Source organism: Ambystoma mexicanum, chromosome 6q (genome assembly GCF_040938575.1).
Source record: "Ambystoma mexicanum isolate Mex_15411 chromosome 6q, UKY_AmexF1_1, whole genome shotgun sequence".
Classification (NCBI taxonomy): domain Eukaryota; kingdom Metazoa; phylum Chordata; class Amphibia; order Caudata; family Ambystomatidae; genus Ambystoma; species Ambystoma mexicanum.
The window spans coordinates 17,901,997-17,920,276 of NC_090937.1; the positions used below are offsets into that span (position 1 = coordinate 17,901,997).

Below are 18,280 nucleotides of genomic sequence, written 5' to 3' on the forward strand. Positions count from 1 at the left end.
TGCCAAATGGTTACAAATAGTGCGCTGGGAGCTAATCCAACTGGCCAACGACACCGAAGAAGGATTCAACGTAATAAAAATAGAGCTCCATGCCTTGCGCCTAACGACAATGCAAAACCGATATGTTCTAGACCTCCTCATGGCGATGGACAGCGGTGTTTGCCGAAAAATCGGGGGGGGGGGCGTGTTGCACATTCGTGCCATCTGAAGATACAGATAACGGAACACTCTCGCATGTGATAACAGCAGTTCACAACTTAGGAGAGAGGATGAGAACAGAGGGCGGAGTAGAGGAAAGTACATGGTTTGACAACATATTCAGCTGGATACCATCATGGGTAAATGTGATGATGAAAATACTCACTCCCGTCATCGTCTTTGTGCTGCTATTCTTTTGCGTGTGCCAATTAGGCCTCCGGTGTTGTGCAAAAAGTATACCTACCTCAACTATGATGATGGTAACAATGGGCCGACTGACAACGGTAGCAACTATGATAGATGCACAAATACAAACAGGGGAACATAACACTCCAAAATACAGGATGACTGCCATCTACAGGCAATATGGGGACAGGGTTGATAACTTATACCACACCACAATTAAGGAACCAAGGGAACTACAATGGTATAAAGAGGTATGGGTAGACCTGGATGGGGATGGTGTGATCTACCTAACATGCTCCCCAGACGAATATGCAAGAAGAGGGCATAGCTTGAGAAGTGTATGCAGAGCATGGATGCCAATAAAATATACCCCAGCCTGGGAAGAAGCAGTTGCTGAAGGTGAGTACTACCGAAGGGAGAATGAAAGAAAACAAGGCTCATAATTCGTTACTTTAGATGTAACGAAAGGGGGGAATGTGTGGGAGCGAGGGGCCAGCAGGCCCCTCGCATCCTTTACTTCTCAGTACAAAACTCAGACCAAGTGCCTCCAGTGGTGGGTTCGCCCCTTGCCCTTATGCGATGTCGACTTTGGTTAACATTCGTGTAGATGGGACCACCGAGCAGGACACAGGGCATCCATTTTTGTACCCCCTTTTGACACCATCTTGGTGACTAGGCCTCACTGCGATAGTACAAAACGCTTCTCTTTCCTTTCTCGCAACGGCCAGACGCACAGGGCACATGGCCCCCACCATCTTTTCCACTCTGACTGTAAAACTCTGCGGCTCCATTCTCACGCTGGAGCCAGAGGTACTTGCAACAAATAATAAATGTAACACATCACTCTTCCTCTGAGATCACTGTCCTGCATGTGAACCAGCATGAACTAAGCACATAGCTCGTTCATCTCCACAAATGTGTCCTTGCCCCCACACCCTCGCCAGTGGAAACTTACTGCCATTGTGACCCTTTGCCCCTGCAAGGTATTCCTTTTATGTGCCAGACTGCTGACCACGCCATGATGCCCCTCCATCAGATCCCCAACTAACATCAGACCCCTGCTGCAGTATATTGTTGTCTACCTAACAAATGTCAACATATCAGAGATTCTTATGAACACAGACCCTCACTTCAACCAGTGTTATTATGGGTTCAAGACCCTTAACCTAAGGCCTTTATAATCCGATGTTATTGACAGTATAGACACATGTGTGAAGTTTATAGAGACATGATAAATTGTTCAAAGACTTTGAACGATTATTATTTAGTGCATGCATTTTGAGAATATATTATGTTAGCTTAGCTAGTGGCCACCCTGCTTCACAGCGACCTGACCTTCACCCATTCGGAGCACAGACGCCTGACGTCCATCCTCCCGCCAACCAAGCAACCAACCCGGAGGAAGAGATGCCGCCCACACCATGGGCACCATACGGACTGTCCAATCCGGGACCAACGTAGTACCCTATGTTAGTTGCGTTATTTGTCCTATAAAATGTATTGTAACCTTAATTGTGGTCAGAGCACTCTCGGAGGCAACAGAGATCTTTGAATGCCATTTACTTATATAAACCTTACCTTGAACTCTCGCAGCCTGCTCTCTTTGCCTCATTCCCCGTCTGGGGTGTGTCAGCTTTAATCTTTTGCATGAGAAAGACAGGGAGGGCACAAACACTATAGAGAAATATATATAACATTGTACGGACAGCCATATTAGGAAAATGGACGTTGGCTCACTTTGAATTTAACCAGGCTACCTCAGAGACGCATGAAAACTGTTAAGTGTGCAGGGCCGACAAAGAGTCAAGGTTAGCCTCGAGTTAACAATGCTATTTTCAAAGGATAAGCACAGAGCACAAAGGAAGTATATGTATAAGCTCTGAATGTGGGACATTCTTCATAGATGGAAGAAGATGAAAACATTTGTGAGAGCCAAACTGTTGATCAATTAAAAGTGTACAAAGTTCATATGGGAAAGAGTGAACAAGTCTCTAGAGGCCAAGAGGAGCAACAGCACCTTACATCAACTGAATCAAATAGCAGTAAATGGAAGGATAAAATGGGTACATTTGTGGTCTCTTCACATGTGAGTTAGAAGTCGAAAACAAAGGCTATTAATTAGAGCCTTAAGCTACGATAGTTGAGGGCTCACACTTCCTTGAATGTTCCAGGACAGTGAGCAGGCACAAAGTCAACTACAAAGGAAGACTTTGGCTTATGGCCTACCGATGAGAGATGCTGGGCTAATTGGGAAAATGGGGAGTAGTCTGACGGGATTCAAACACCTACATTTTATTTCACGTGCGTGCTGCCAAGGAGCCAAAAGTCCAAGGTTGGGATAGTATGCCAACCAATCAATAGGGTTGGGTGACAACCTAATATAGAATGTTGCACAAGCCAACCCACTGTTGTTATGCCCACTATAATCAGTACTATAAGTATTTAGAGGTAGTTCAAGGCGTGCCCTACAGATAAGGGGTAGCCAATGATGCACTAATCCTTATATTTTTTATAAGTAGATATGTTCCCTTCACCAATCAGTTCCCTTGATAGGTTTTGTATTATACCAAGTAGAGTGACATTTAAGATGATGGACATCGGTGTATAAGACCCCCATGCAATCAAGTTTGTGAGTGTGCCAGCATCAGCCCGATGTCTGTCAGTTTACTGTGCTTTATTGAATTGATAATGAAGTAATACTTTGCCATATTTGTTGAGTCTGTCCGATTGTTTGGTCTAAGTTCCATCATTGTAATTCCATCTAGTAAAAAAGACACTTAAAGGTGCTAGAATTGTCTAATATGATATAATGCAAATAAATGTGCAGCCGGTGTGAGTCTAGTCATAAATCAGACGCTTGCACGACCGGAATTAGCACTGAGAATTCATTCTATTAATAGACAATCGTGCAAAGAGTTAAACCCCTGTAGTCTCTTATCTTGAAAGGAACAGGCAGCCCTATGTGTAATGTGAAAGAGAAAGGGTGTTTTAACATGTGATATGTTACTGGAGAACATGATATGATTGGTTATTCATAACAAGCTTAATACCCAGAGGTTTCTAAGCATTGACCCAGGGATCGAACCTGTGATGCTCCATGTCATTTTGCTTCCTATGGGAGGATGTTGCCCCTGAGCTATCCTCCCGAACTACATATCCAGCTCAAAAACGCATGTAGGTTAAACGTTGTACACACACAAATACACTGAAAACTGTGCACGCATATATAGATTGAAATGTGCACACATACATAGATTGAAAGCTGCACACACATATTCTGAGAAGACTATACACATGTGTGTTCAGAGCAGAGGGGAAAATCCCTAAGAGTGTTATTTTCAAAATACAAACATGTAAGAGTCATACGCCATTGTCTAGATTTAAAAGACTTGCGCAAAGCCAATACAGTCACTACTTCACACGTAATAGAGGAACCCAGTTAAATGTTATTTGTTCAAGTAACTTTTCTCCAATTCCATACCTGTTTGTATGTTTGACAAAAACAAGTATTCTGAAGAGTTTGAAATTGTTATACATCAATAAATGCATACGCTGGCATGAGAGCAGAAATGGTATCATTACAGTAAAATGTGTTGCCTAAATAGAAGAAAGCATAGAAGGAATGCATTTTAAATGCATGGTATTTCTTTTTAATTGGTGTAAACAGGTAAAATATGCTTTATTGACCAATTGTTTTTGAAGCTACAACATTGTAGTGAATTCCTTGGTTTAAAGCTGGAGACCACCTGTGTTTAAATTTGAGTAATGTCTTTCAATACATTCTGAGTTGTAAAAATACACGGTCTGGTTATTTCCCAAAATTGTGGGGTGGGACTGTATACAGGGGACATGTGATTAGACTTGTTACCCTAGCGGAATCCTTAAATAAATGCAATAAATATTTCTACAGGGAGCAGAGGCCAGGCAGTGCTGCCTCTGGGTCTGGATCTGGATCCTCTGCCCATTGCACAGGTTGGGAAGTATAAGGTGGCAGATTGGAATACACAGAAGAAAGTGTGCCAGGCTGAAAGAAGGCCCCCTGTTGGCCCTAGCTCAGAAAATGGCCCCATGGCTAACACGGGTGGACCGGGAACCAAAACATGACCTGGAAATAATTTTCAAAGTGTCCCTACATTGCACATTTTCAGCAAGCCCAACCCTTTTCCTATGAGAAAATGTAAAAATAACATAGGTTACCACACAAAAGAGGCCCAGGATGCAGAGGCCTACTGGGAATCTCCAGAGTTCCCTGAAGGCCAGTCCCCCCCTGATGGCCAATGGCACAATTCACAGAAGATGCAGCTTTTTAAGGGGTTGTGAAAGGCCCTTGGCAAGGCTTGCACCAAAGAGAAGACCTCCTGTCTCTAGTAGAGGCTCCTTGAGAACCAAGTAGGCCAGCTTCAAATTGAGAGTCTTTAGGAAGGCTTTGCAGCATTCGATCAAAATAGCAGTTGTATCATTACCCAGGAAACAGAAGCACTTTGAGACCAATGAAGAAGGTGAATGTCCACTGCCATGCCGTTAGTGAAAGCCTTATCCCTATATGAAAGATGCATGTTTTTTTTTTAAACTTTATTTTTGCATTTTAGTGAAACATGTATACAAACAAGCCCAAACAGTGGGCTGCAAACATGCCACCGTTGCCCTCCCTTAGGCCCGCTCCCCCACCCACCAACAGTCTCAATATGCAGCGAGCTTCTATTGCGTTTGGTTCACTAGGGTGCAGTTTGCGGTGGCTGATCAGGTGGCTCAGTTGGCACGGTGCTGGAGAGGAGGTGTGAGATGTACGGGCCCCAAATATCCAGAGGTCTCGCGTGGAGGGGCAGTGTCTTTATGAATTCCGTTTCTGTTTCTTGGCAATAGAGAATGTCTCTCCTCCAGTTCGCTAGTGTGGGGGGTGCACCACGTCCCCACGCCATGGCTAATCTTCTACGTGCCAGTACCCATAGCATGCTTGCAAGTTTTCTAACGTGCGAGGATAAGGATCTCGTTAGCCCTAGGAGTGCCACCAGTGGGGTGTGCTCCACCCTCTCGCCGATTATTGCTTCAGTTTCATCAAGCACATCTGACCAGAATTTGGTCACTGTTGGGCAGCTCCATGCCAGGTGCAGAAAGTCAGCGTCAATTGTCCCACATCTGTCGCAGGATGCGTTCGACTCAGGGTGATGTCTGTTTCTCTTTTTGGGGGTATGATAAGTTTGGTGCAGAAAGTTGAAGTGGATTTGTTTGAAGCGGGAGTTAAGTGCCACTTTTTGGGTCTGTTGTAGTATATAGTTCCAGTTTTCATCTAGGATGGGCGTTTGTAGCGTGGTTTCCCACCTTGCTTTCGTTTTGGGGTTTGATGGTAAAGTGTCCATGAGCAGGGCTTTGTAGATAGATGAGACCAGTTTGCCCTTCCCTTGTGCCTGAATTACTCTGTGCAGCAGCTGCCAAGTGGGTGGTTGTTGTGGGAACGATGGAATGAAGACCTGAAGGGTGTACCGAACTCTGAAGTACATAAAAATATCAAGGGAGGTGGTGCTACCTTTCTCCTTCGCTTGCTGTGGTGTTATGAAGGTGTCTTGTGTGAAAAGGTCGCCTAGTGTATTTATTTTGCATTTGTCCGCCCAGTTCAGGAACACTTTCTCAGCAGTGAGTGGGACCCCGGGGATGAATTTAACGGGGAGTAGAGGAGAGTATCTGAACTGTATCTTGTACTTTTAGGCCATTTTCCGCCATATTGTGTAAGTAGATTGCACTATATTCAGTGTTGTGTGTGGCACGGCCTGTTTGCTGATGATCACGGCCCTCAGAAAGTTGGGTGAGGCTAGTGCCCGTTCGACCTGTACGTGTGGTTTTACGAACTGGGGCTTATACCAGTGACTGAGGAACTGGGCTTGTGCTGCCCAGTAGTACCGTTCCAAATAGGGTAGAGCTAGGCCTCCCTTGGTGACAGGGAGTACGAGGGACGTGTATGCCACCCTTGCGGGTTTACCCGCCCAAATGAGGTCTAGAACCAGTCTAGACTTCTCAGATTACCCAGGAAGCGCCGAGTCAACAGGATGGGGATGTTGGAAAATAGATGCAGGAGTTTGGGGAGAATTACCACTTTTACCAATGAGGCTCTTCCCCAGAGGGTGAGTGGGAGAGTTTTCCATCTGTTCACCTTTTCCCTTAGTGTTTTCAGTGTGCTTCCGTAGTTGTCTTTGAATATGTCGTGGTGGTTCAGGGACATTAGGATTCCTAGGTATCGGATGTGAGCTTTTTCCCAAGGGAAGTTGAAATCGTCTTTAAATATTTTGGTCTTTGTGTTTAAGGGAAAAACAATTGATTTAGATTGATTGATTTTCAACCCTGATACCAGCCCAACTATATTATTTCATGCATAATCGGGTTAAGGTTTTCGCTGGGGTTTTGCATGTACAGGACTATGTCGTCGGCATAGAGGGATATTATCAGACGGTGAGGTCCTATTTTGAGCCCTCTCTGAATTTGGCATTCCCTGAGGTCTGCTGCTAGGGGCTCCATCACGAGGGCGAATATCATGGCAGATAGTGGGCATCCCTGCCTGGTGCCGCATTGGAGATTAATATATGCCGAGCGAGTCGACCTGAGAGTGATTGCTGAAAGGGGCTGATTGTAGAGAAGCAAGATCAGCTTAATAAACTGTTTCCCATGTCCGAGCTGCTGCAGCACGGCAAACAAGAAGGGCCACTCGACGGAGTCGAACGCCTTTTCGGCATCCAGCAGCACTGCCACCGCCTGCTGTTCGGGGTCGAGTGCTGCCAGAACCCCGAACATTCTACGTATCCCAAATGTAGTGTTTCGGCCAGGCACGAATCCTGCCTGGTCAGCGAGTACCAGTGCAGGCACTAGCGGGAGTATTCTGTTTGCGAGAATCTTTGCCAGGATTTTATTATCGAGATTAATTAATGATATTGGGCGATAGGATTTACATTCTTCGGGTGGTTTGTCTTTTTTAATAGTCCCAAAACGTCCAGAGGTTTGCCTTACCACTATTTCAGGGAGTTGACTAGCCTCTACAGGGGGCCCCTTCACCTATGGAAAAGGAATTGCAGCATCTGTGGGTCGATGTCAGGAGCCAAATACACATTCCATATATAGAAATCTGGAACATTACGGGTATCACAATCAGGGCCATTTCCTTTGGGATTGTAATGGAAAACGAGAAAGCCTAAAACAGAGTGCTTACGACACGCCATCACCATCAACGCAAACATTAGCAAGCAGGAGTGAGAGGATACCCCTGGTTCTCTCATGCCTTGGACCCAGGGCTTTAAGTGGGTTAAGAAATCGAGGAGTTAGCCCCGCTTTTGGTGGCATGGCTTATGGGGTGGGCGTGGCCTAAAAAGTACACAATCCATAGTAAGGTACGCAAACAAATATATAAATGCATGTAAGCATTTATATATTTGTATGCGGACCTTACTATGGTTTGTGTACTATGCAAGCCATCTTTTATACACATCTGTTTATAAAAGATGGCTTGCAAAGTACACAAACTATAGTGAGGTACGCACATAAATATATAAATGCTTACATTTATATATTTGTTGCGTGCCTTACTATGTTTTGTGTACTTCAAGATGGCTTGAAAAGTACACAAGCCATAGTAAGGTACGCACACAAATATATAAGATTTATATATTTGTGTGCATACCTTACGGTTTGCATACTTTTCAAGCCATCTTTTTAAAACATTTCTATGTTTATAAAAGATGGCTTGAAAAGTGCACAATTCAAGCCATCTTTTATAAAGCTTTGACAACGGACAAAGCCCGAGGCGTCTTTGTCCATCAGCAAAGCTTTATAAATGATGGCTTGAAGTAAGTACTTTTCAAGTAATATTTTATAAACCTCAAAATATTTAATGGAATCCCAGGTTCGCCGAGGGCTAAAGATGCCTCAGCAACCAGGGGAAACAAAGGGACAGTAACTTCCTCTGGTGACCCCTCCCATGAGGGGTCCCAAGAGGAAGTTACTGCGACTGACAGAAGTGCCAGCCAGCTACAGCAACGCTGTGGCTGGTTGGCACTTCAGTCAGCTCACTTCACTTAATGGCAGGCGCATCTCTCGTCGCGGCTCCGGCAGGATAATGCGTCCTGCCAAAATTGTGGTGGGACGGGGGTAGGCCCGGCTGGCCCCGGACAACTTAAAGCACTGCTTGGACTGATAGAGGTATCTGATCGTTGTTTGCTTAGTAGGGCATCTTTCACATATGTACAGCAAAGGGCACACACTCTCGCTGTGCCACTCTGCCATCTCTATGGCCAAGACTCACAGGTGCACAGAAGGCTCTCCAGAGCGAGGCTCGAGGTTCATACATGCTAAACTTACCATTCAACATCCAGTTCTTGTTCCTGCCACGCATGGCCTCAGCCTTTTGCCTTCTTCTGCTTAAACACATGAAGAGGGGGTTTTGTTTTGGCGTACATCTTTATGTCCTTGCATGTTAGATAAGCAGCCACACATCTCTCAGGGTACCTTTCATAGCCAGAAAGGGACCAAAACACTTCTCAACACAAGACTCATGAAGCAGGCTGTTATCGAGTCCGCAATAAACTTGTTTAGGGTGTCAGTAGCCGTCCTGAGAAGCCGGTTGAATGGTAGTCGAAGGTAAGTGACAAGGGCTTGTTGTCTAGCAACCATAGGATAAGGGACATTGGACCGCAGTCATATAAAAAATAGATGGCACAAGACACCTAGAAAAAAAGACGACATTGGTAGCATTGGACAGTAAACACAGAATGAAACGCCAAAAATGAGTGGACCAAGAAACACAGGAACTCCTTTCTTGTCAGAGCAACCTGCCCATGGATACACGCGACAAAACAGTAAAGACAAGTAACTGTTAACGCACATCAAATGATAGTTAAAGTTACCTCTCGGTGGATTAACGGGGAATACTGGCGATCAGCCGTTTGAAAGAGATGGGATGGATTTTGGGCACCGGAACAGAAGCAAATTCAGCACTCGATGGAACCGCCAATATGCACACAACAAATTTAAAACAGTGTAGAGGCCCACCCCACAAGCAAGGAAGGGCAAAACCAAAGGACACAGGCGAGAGCAGAAACAGTATGCTGAGATGAGCGGAGGCGCAGCAGAGAATTTGATTGTTGCCAGGGAGTGATGGATGAAAAGATTCCGTCCATTGTGACGTATTAAAAAAAAGCATGCTGCTGTTCTTGGAGTAGAATTTAATAGTCATCCTCGCCTGCCATATATTCCTTCCCACCACTTGTGTAATCTAATTTAACCAGCGTCATCAATTTCCCCAAATTATTTTTTATTTCGCACAATGAAAAGATCTAATAAAAGTAGTTAATATTTGTAAACTTTCTTGACTGTACATCAGCAAACGTGTAAGCTTTGAATGGCTCACCTTTTGTCTGGGCTCCAGCAAAGCCTGGTTGCGCTTCATATGAAAGTTAATGGCCTTCTTTATATCTTTGCCTCTCATATTTCGCAGCAAAGTCGGAGAGATGAAGTTTTCAATCCCCCAATCCTTTCTGATGAAGAAAGAGTACATTATTGCATCATCCTAAAATGTCCTTATCGATATATAAACGATGCTTATACACAAACCACATCCAATTGGGAACCCTACTGTTTATATAACAAAGTGGCAACCCAACCTTAATATTTTGATGAATACATATTCTATCCTTTTATTATACGTATATTTGAACCCAGGTAGCACATCATTGGGAGTATTACGTAGCCTTTGTTAGAACATCTTTGCCAGTAACATCTTTGCCAGTATATCTTATTAGCACATCATTTTCAGTTAGTATTAGGCTAGTGTAAACCAGCATGTCATGTCGTTCCGGGTGTAAATGGGTCCTGGTTTCATGTTTTTTGCTTTACACTGGCCTTTCTCGCTTTCCGTAAGCGTTGTTTAGAGGAGAAGCTCCAAGGGGACTAGGTATACTCTGCCAACAGGGGGAGCTTGCGTGAGGCTGAGGTGTTTTGACATTTATTCCTGTCAGGAGGCCCCCACAGTTTAGCGACTGGTGGGCAGGACAGAGTTTTATAAAATAGTGTCCCGGTGCGTCGCAAAAGGAGAAGCTACCGGGGAACAAGAGAGTGCAGCCAGGCTCTCCGTTGCTGGAAGGGACATCCCCTGAGGCCATCCTTACTTTGGGCTGGCGTGTTTTATTCTCCCCAACCCAGGGTCCAGAGTGTGTGCCTGCCTGGAGCCGAGGGAGTAAGGTCATACAGTGTGATCCCCACTGTCAGCTCGGTTCGGTTAGGACAGAGCCGGGGCGCTCTCACACGAAACTGCTTGTTGCTGGCTCTGCGGTATAAGGGAGAAAGTGAGGGGGAGGAACGAACGCTATTGAACTATATAGCAGTATACTTTTTCAACAGCATTGCACAGGCATGCTTGGTAAAGTGTACAGTTTCCGTCAAAGTGAAGGGGAACGAAAGTACAATATTGAACTGTGTAGCAGTATACTTTTACGACAGCATCGCACAGGCAAGCTTGATAAAGTGTCAAAGTGAAGGGGAACAACCTGACTGGATTCATTTGGGTCCTCAATACGTTATTTAGGGAGAAGTATTTACAGTCCCACTGACCTGGGTCCCCGCAGGGGTATTCCATGTTGGTGCAGGGACTGAGGGTATTTATTTTGCCTAATTAAATATTTTAAAAAAGGAAGGATTACAAGAGGACAGAAGCAGAAACTAAATAGAACAAGCAAAGGAAAGTGAGGGGAGCTGTCACTGACACACCCACTAGTTCCCCCACTGGGGTTCCTCCGAGGTGGCCTCGCGTCTGTAAGTGTTGGTGGTTTGGTCACTACTGCGTATTGCAACTATTTATGTACCAAATGTGAACTGACTGGCTTACCTGTGATTCAAGTGTTAGTGTTTAACTATTTATTGAGGATAAATGAATTGACCGGCTCACTGATGACCACGGATGTTATGTACTGCTTCATATACCAACGTTTTATTTGCACAATTTCTGTCATAAAAAGAAACCCTCGTTCGCCCCTTGTTGTCCAGGCACGGGGTGTACAGAGTGCGCCCTGTGCCCCTGGAAAACTTTCTGAGGAGCTGGTCCGCGCATTACACAGCGTGGCTCGGAGCCAATCTGGGTAAGAATCCACGTCCTCTATGCTTTTTTGCCCTTTTTGACTACTGTAACTCTTGTATACAGCTTCAAAGCTGTATTTACTAATTAAACTGGGGATAGCCATGAGGTGAGGCTTTCATTCTGTTAGTAATCTGATACCCTCCATATATATACATGGAGGACAGTAATAAGCCAGGTTCTATATGTCGCTTTCCTGGGAGCCAGCCTTTAAACACAACTAGGTTTGAGCCAAGGGAGACTCTCTTGTGGTCTGGCCATGGCTCTGCAGCTGTCTCGCCTTTGTGCATCAGGGACCGTATGTCTGAGGTCCTGGCCCTAAGCTCCCGAAGGAGACAGAGGGTGCATGGAGCTACTTCCTCCACGGGCGGGGATATCAGAGCACAAAATTCTATCTGTAAGAATCTTAATTTGGACCTGGTCGTTCCATTCCCTATTATTGAAAAGACAGCACCGTCTACCCCAGAGTGTTCATTGGGTAAAAGCATGATTGACTCCGCTGGGTCAGCTTTCTCAGCAGCAGTGACTACCCTACTGGGAGGGATATAGAAATATGCCATGTGTAATCCTGACCTAATAACATCCTCACCCTTAACTCTAGCAAAGGGCCTTAAGGGGATCAACTATCCAATCAGATGACACTACCCTTGGTTTTTATATCTAAAAGAGAGCATCTCGAAAGAACTTCAGTAGTGTCACAATCTACAGAATCTATGTGCTCTTATGGACACTCTAAATGAGTTTGTGGCAGTCATATGTCCGCATGAAGTCAGTATTGCAACACAGACTGTTATACAATCCCCCACAGTTGAGTTGAAACAGCACAAAAAATCGGAGAATGGCTGTCAATCTAACATACGAGTGGTGAGTCTGGACCAAGCTTCTCAAACCAAGCCCATTAGTGGTTCCCCTCATGTACTAACCAGGACATTGACGACCATTAGGGAACAGGCTAATCACCCCAGCATTGTCCCCAAGGAGTTAGCCGAGGATACAGCCACTGTAATTTCAGCACTGGATCATAACCAAGGCAAACATTGTAAGATACAAGCTACAGAAGTAATTCTGCTCCCAAGCAAATTCCCATGCGTAACGTGCAAAAAAAAAAAACAAATGCCTCTTATCAAGGACATCTGCACACATGTGTTTATCATGGACCAACGCAATTTCGTCATCTCAAATATTCCGAAGGTAACCACTAAAGACACCAGAGAAACTTTACGTAATAAAGTCCTGGCATGGCTGCGGCAACGAACAGGACCTGGAACTGTCAGACTTTCTGATCTTTAGGTTATTCAGCAAATTGACTTGAGTGACTGGTGTTTCACACCTAACAGTGATTGTGTTATCGTATGGTGTGGGTCTAGCTCGCACCCTCTCTATCTTGGCCTGTGCAACTATTTCCCGAGAGGGGATACCAACTGTAAAATAATTCTTTAAGCACACTGTTAGTGAACATTTCTAAGTTATATTGTAGCTCCAATATGTACTTGGTCATAGTATGAACCGGTTTTTCCTTTTCAACTAGCGGGACTACACTGGTCTTTTAGGTTGTACCCTATTATATTTTGTGTTTTTTGGAAGAGTGGAGTTTGTGGCGGGACTCCCTCTCTCCTGCGCACCCTTTATTTGGTTGTTAGTTGAATTAGACCTGCAGCCAGAGTCATAGTTTGTCAAGGAACCAACTCCGAGGTTCCTACTGTCTAGAAAGATTGTGGGGGGAGTGACAAACTTTTGGACTGGAAAGGCGCTGGTTGGGTTTGATAGTCCAGTATTTGTTTGTAGGTAGTTTGCACAAGAAAATAGATGGTCCAGGTTGTTGGTGTGTTAAACATGAGATTTATAGGTTTATTCCTTGTTATAATCAGCACCAATGAAAGACATCATTGGATGTAAATGTAATATTCATAACATGATGATATGTTACACAGCCGACGCGCGTTTCAACCTAAGTCTTTTTCAAGGCCAATTGGGTTTGGTGGTTGAGTTTTCAGGTGGAATGGGCTGGTCCTCCCAAGTGTGGGTGCCAGAGGGCTGAATAGCCGTACTTGGCCGGGTTCGGCACTGCTGTTGTGTGTTGTGTGGAGTCGTGGATAGCCGATCCACGACTCCACACAACAGCAGTGCCGAACCCGGCCAAGTACGGCTATTCAGCCCTCTGGCACCCACACTTGGGAGGACCAGCCCATTCCACCTGAAAACTCAACCACCAAACCCAATTGGCCTTGAAAAAGACTTAGGTTGAAACGCGCGTCGGCTGTGTAACATATCATCATGTTATGAATATTACATTTACATCCAATGATGTCTTTCATTGGTGCTGATTATAACAAGGAATAAACCTATAAATCTCATGTTTAACACACCAACAACCTGGACCATCTATTTTCTTGTGCAAACTACCTACAAACAAATACTGGACTATCAAACCCAACCAGCGCCTTTCCAGTCCAAAAGTTTGTCACTCCCCCCACAAACTATTATATTTTGTGTTTCATGTTACTTGTTGTTTGTAGCATGTCTGTTCTGTTATGCGCCATCATGCCTATGGGTCCATTGTGCGCTATATAAATAAATAAATGTAAATGTAAAAGCTGGTCAACTGAAGATAAGTCTGTGACTATTTATTCACCCATGGTGCACATCATTCAGAGTTAGCTACCAGATCTAACACATCTCATAGAAGAGGGCTTTCATGGCCTCAGAGCCTGCTATTCACTCTGAGAGGGGATAATGGTCATCACAGGAGAGCCCACTCATCGCTCCCTGGGTTATCATTTCGCACATGTGCGCGGTAACGTGTAAGTATCCCATGCTCAGGACTCCTACAGATAGCTGCACACTCCACTTTTCAGATACCTTAGGGAGGGACACCTTACACTCAGTTATTAAACTACATTATGCCTGTTTAGAAGATTATTGTCAATTGGAATTATGCCTGGATGACACATTATGGCCGGTTTCTACTATTCCCACTAAGTATACCAGTGTGCTCTAAATTTGACAGTGTGAGTGTTTCTCCCTTTTGCCAGGGTATTCCACATTTTATAATCCTAGCATTTTTATCACTTTGTTCCATATTTTAGTATACACAATTCTAGTATACTCCCAGTTTATCATTTCAGAATTCCAGTGCACTCCCATTGTACATTGCAAAATGCCAATCCGCACGTTATTGGTCCTTCTCCTCTAATGGAATATTTGTAAAACTTTAATTTAAAAAAAAGATCAGTATAGTTTCAGTTTGTAAAATTAAAGTATATTTGCAACCTGCATAATTTCAGTGTACTCCAGGTTTGGCAATTTATTTATTTATTTATTTTTACATTTGTAAAGCACCTAAACCCTGGGGCATCAAGGCACTGTTGCGAACCAGTTACATGATACAAGAGCTTCAACAGAAGTGTGTCATCCCACCCACGACACACAGACACAGTAACAATACAGCTTATTGCGGTAGTGACTCATTGTTCTAAAACAGGTTTAAGGAGGACCGCTAAGATTATAGCCAGGTTTTCAGGGCTTTACGGAAGGCCCAATATGAGTCCTCTGCTCTTAGTTCATGGGCTTTCCGTTGGTTCGCGGCCACCAAGGGGAAGCTCACCCCATCTCCTTTGGCTCTTTTCACTTTGGGATGTGCCAGCCGATGTAAGTGGAGAGACCTAACCGGCCTGCTGGACTTCGATCATAACATTTTCTTAGCAAGATATTTCAGGGTGGTGTTGCTCAAGCAACTGTGGGTAATAGACAAAGTTTTGAAAATAATACTTTCCCTAATAGGGAGCCAGTGCACCTTTTTTTCTGGCAGCAGTGATGTGGTCTCTTTTAGGAATGTTTAAGGCTGCTTGGAGAGAGTTGTTTTGGATTATCTGTAACTTATTGGTGTTCCGTTGGGAGGTCCCAGCAACGAGGACATTGCAATAATCCAGGCTTGCACCGTGATTGCTCTCGCAGTAGTTGGGCAGCTGTCGGGCAACAGGAATTGTCTCGCTGAGTTGATAAGCTTTGCAGTTTAAGCTGCCGAAGAGACCACCACGCTCACTTGTCTGGTGAGCGATAGGGAGGCATCTAGATAGACGCCCAATGTTTTTACCACTGTTGATACCGGGATCTGGATTCCATCTATCCTGAAGGCAGTGTACTGGGGGATGAGCTTCTGCAGCATAGCGGGAGAGCCTACCAGTAAAATCTCTGCCTTGTCGTCGTTCAGACATAAGAAGTTCCCAGCCATCCAGGTCTGGATAGCTGTGTACACTTTGTTGAGCCTGAGGGAGTCTTTGTTTTAGGGGCATGACAGGGGAAGGAATATTTGGGTGTCATCGGCATAGTTGGTGTAGGATATGCCAATGTAGTCCATTATGTCAAATAGGGGTTTGGTGAATATGTTGTACAAGGAGGGGGAGATGCAGGGTCCTTGAGGGATGTCACAAGGTATGGGGATAGGCTGGGCACCCGCAATGTCTGAGAAGACGCTCAAGGATCTGCCATGGAGGAAGGATGCTATCCATGCGGTGTCCTCGTGAGAGAAGTTAGCAGAGAGGGTGATGTGGTGGCAAAGGGTCTCATGGTCTACTACGTCGAAAGCAGCTGGGAGATCCAATAGGACGAGGATAGCTGGAGTGCCCTCATCTCCGAAGGCATCCAGTTGGATTGTTTGATCCAATAGAGCTGATTCGTTGCTGTGACCTGGGCGGAAGCCTGATTGCCGAATCCCAAAGATATGATGAGATTCCAAGTAATGTTGGATCTGAATGTAGGCTGCTCTATCGAAGATCTTAAGTAGGAAGGGTACTGTTGTAATCGGGCAGTGGTTGTTGGGTGCCACGGGGTCAAGAGATGTTTTTTTTCAGTAGTGGGAGGACCCAGGATTCTTTGAGGCCGGGACCGGGTTGTTTGAGAATGAGGTGTTGATGAATTTATTGATGAAGGGGACTAGGGCTTTGGAGCAATCTTTGTTGATAGATGCTGGGCAGATATCTCCTTTACATTTGGACGGTTTGAGGTTTCTGAGGATATTGGCTGTTTCTAGTTCTGAGATCTCTCTAAAGTGGAATGGAGGTGCGTGGTGTATTTTAGTGATGGGTGGAGAGTTGGGGGTAATTAATGCTTGTTTGTTTGCTATTTCTTTTGTAGAGTGCATATTTTGGTACACATGGCATTCTGAATATTACTGCACCAGGGCTCGTCTTTGTTGATGCTGTTAAGGGCTGGGACAGGAGATTCAAGTTCCTTGAGTATTCTGAATAATTCTTTTGAATTGGAGCTGGCATTAGCAATGCTGGAATTGAAGATTCAGCTTTGGCTGCCGAAATGGCTTCTTTGTATTATTTAGTAATCTTATTAAATCTTATTTTAAGGTGGTCCGATGGGTTTTTTTTCCAAGTGGCTTCTGCCTGCTTCTTCTTAGACCGCAAGTCTTGAAGGTCAAGGGTGAACCAAGGGTTGAGGTGGAAGGTCGGTTTGGCATTTCTGGGGAGGAACGGAGCCACCAGGTTTTCTGCATTGGTCAATGTGTTAACATAAATGTCTGCTAGACTTTGAGGATCAGTATCGTTAAGGAGTTCCAGACTAAGTGGTGAGAGGGAGGGTGCAATCGATTCTTTGGTGGTTTTGCAGGAGCTGCAGGCTAATGTGGATGGTAATGTGGGTAGGGAGGGTAATGGTAGTATCCATGCAGGAAGAGAGAAGCTCAGTATGTGGTTGTCTGACCAAGGGCAAGGTTGTTAGATGTGATGAGGATCTCGGCTATTCAGGTCGGCTATCAATCCAGGGTTTTGCCTTTGTAGTGGGTGGGTGAGGCTGTTACACACACAAGACATTGGTCCCTATGGTCCCGAAACCATCTATGCGGTTCGATTAGGGTCGGTACTTCCAAGATGGCGGACCGTAGTACGGTCTGGACGGAGAGCAGCTTTACAGTCGCTGCACATCCGCCAGAGATGCCGAGGAACGCTCACGTGATCCCTTATACTGCACGAAGACTGACTGCTCTTCGCGTTGCTACTGTTTTGGCAGACGCTCCGTGAGTTTGCTACTAGGTGCCCTATTACAAGCATTTCCTGTTTGAAACCCTTCCTAACCTTTCCTCTCTAATCCTGTCTTCCCGCTTATTTCAGATCCTCTTCACAGCCTTTCCTGCTCGCCCAAACTCCGTGGCCGCTTCCCTCCTATCATCGGGAGCCTCCTTCCCCATCCCATCTCTTAACATTCTTCCGGGTAATTAGTTCACTCAAAATTAAAATGTTCTTTCCTTCCATTGACTTTGATAAGTACTCACCTCCGAGTGCTCGCACTTACCTCTCTGTTTTCTGCAGACATCTCGTCTCCCATATCACTCCGGTTCCCGTTTCCAAGGAATCGCTTCAGTTATCTGAGAAGTTTCAGGATAAGAGGTTAGGGATTACTTCCTGTTTTACTGTCCAATTCTGTTCAATCCATCGTGTTCTCACGAAGTCTATTTTCAACCCTGTTGTTTCTCTGCCATCAGAAGAAGCCTTCCCGCATCGAGCACCAATTCCCCATCGATGACCCTATCTGCACGACTATCTTGAGACACTGGATCCGCTTCCTACCAGGGTTTTCTACCCCGGAGGGTTTCCCTGACGGTCGCGTACTCCCTCTCTGGGTTTTAGTTTCCGGGCAGAGAGTTGCGCGTCAGTCGTGGGGGCTTTTCCATTCAGCATTGGCTTTTCATTGAGTAGTCTTCAGTCTGCCAAGGGGAGACCTTCCTTATATCACAATTGTTGATTATTTACTGGGGCATTCAGTATTTAGAATTAATAGAGTTAACAG

General features: G+C 45.0%; 1 protein-coding gene across 2 annotated transcripts in view; it reads right to left on the reverse strand.

Annotated features, from left to right (window-relative positions):
- The window catches only part of FRMPD1 (FERM and PDZ domain containing 1), a 1,388,071-nt gene that overhangs the window by 441,321 nt on the left and 928,470 nt on the right, over nt 1-18,280 (reverse strand). For both annotated transcript variants that reach the window (XM_069630382.1, XM_069630381.1), the window contains one exon: nt 9,770-9,896. In XM_069630382.1, coding sequence (XP_069486483.1) covers nt 9,770-9,896 — 127 coding nt within the window. The remainder of the gene's footprint in view (nt 1-9,769; nt 9,897-18,280) is intronic.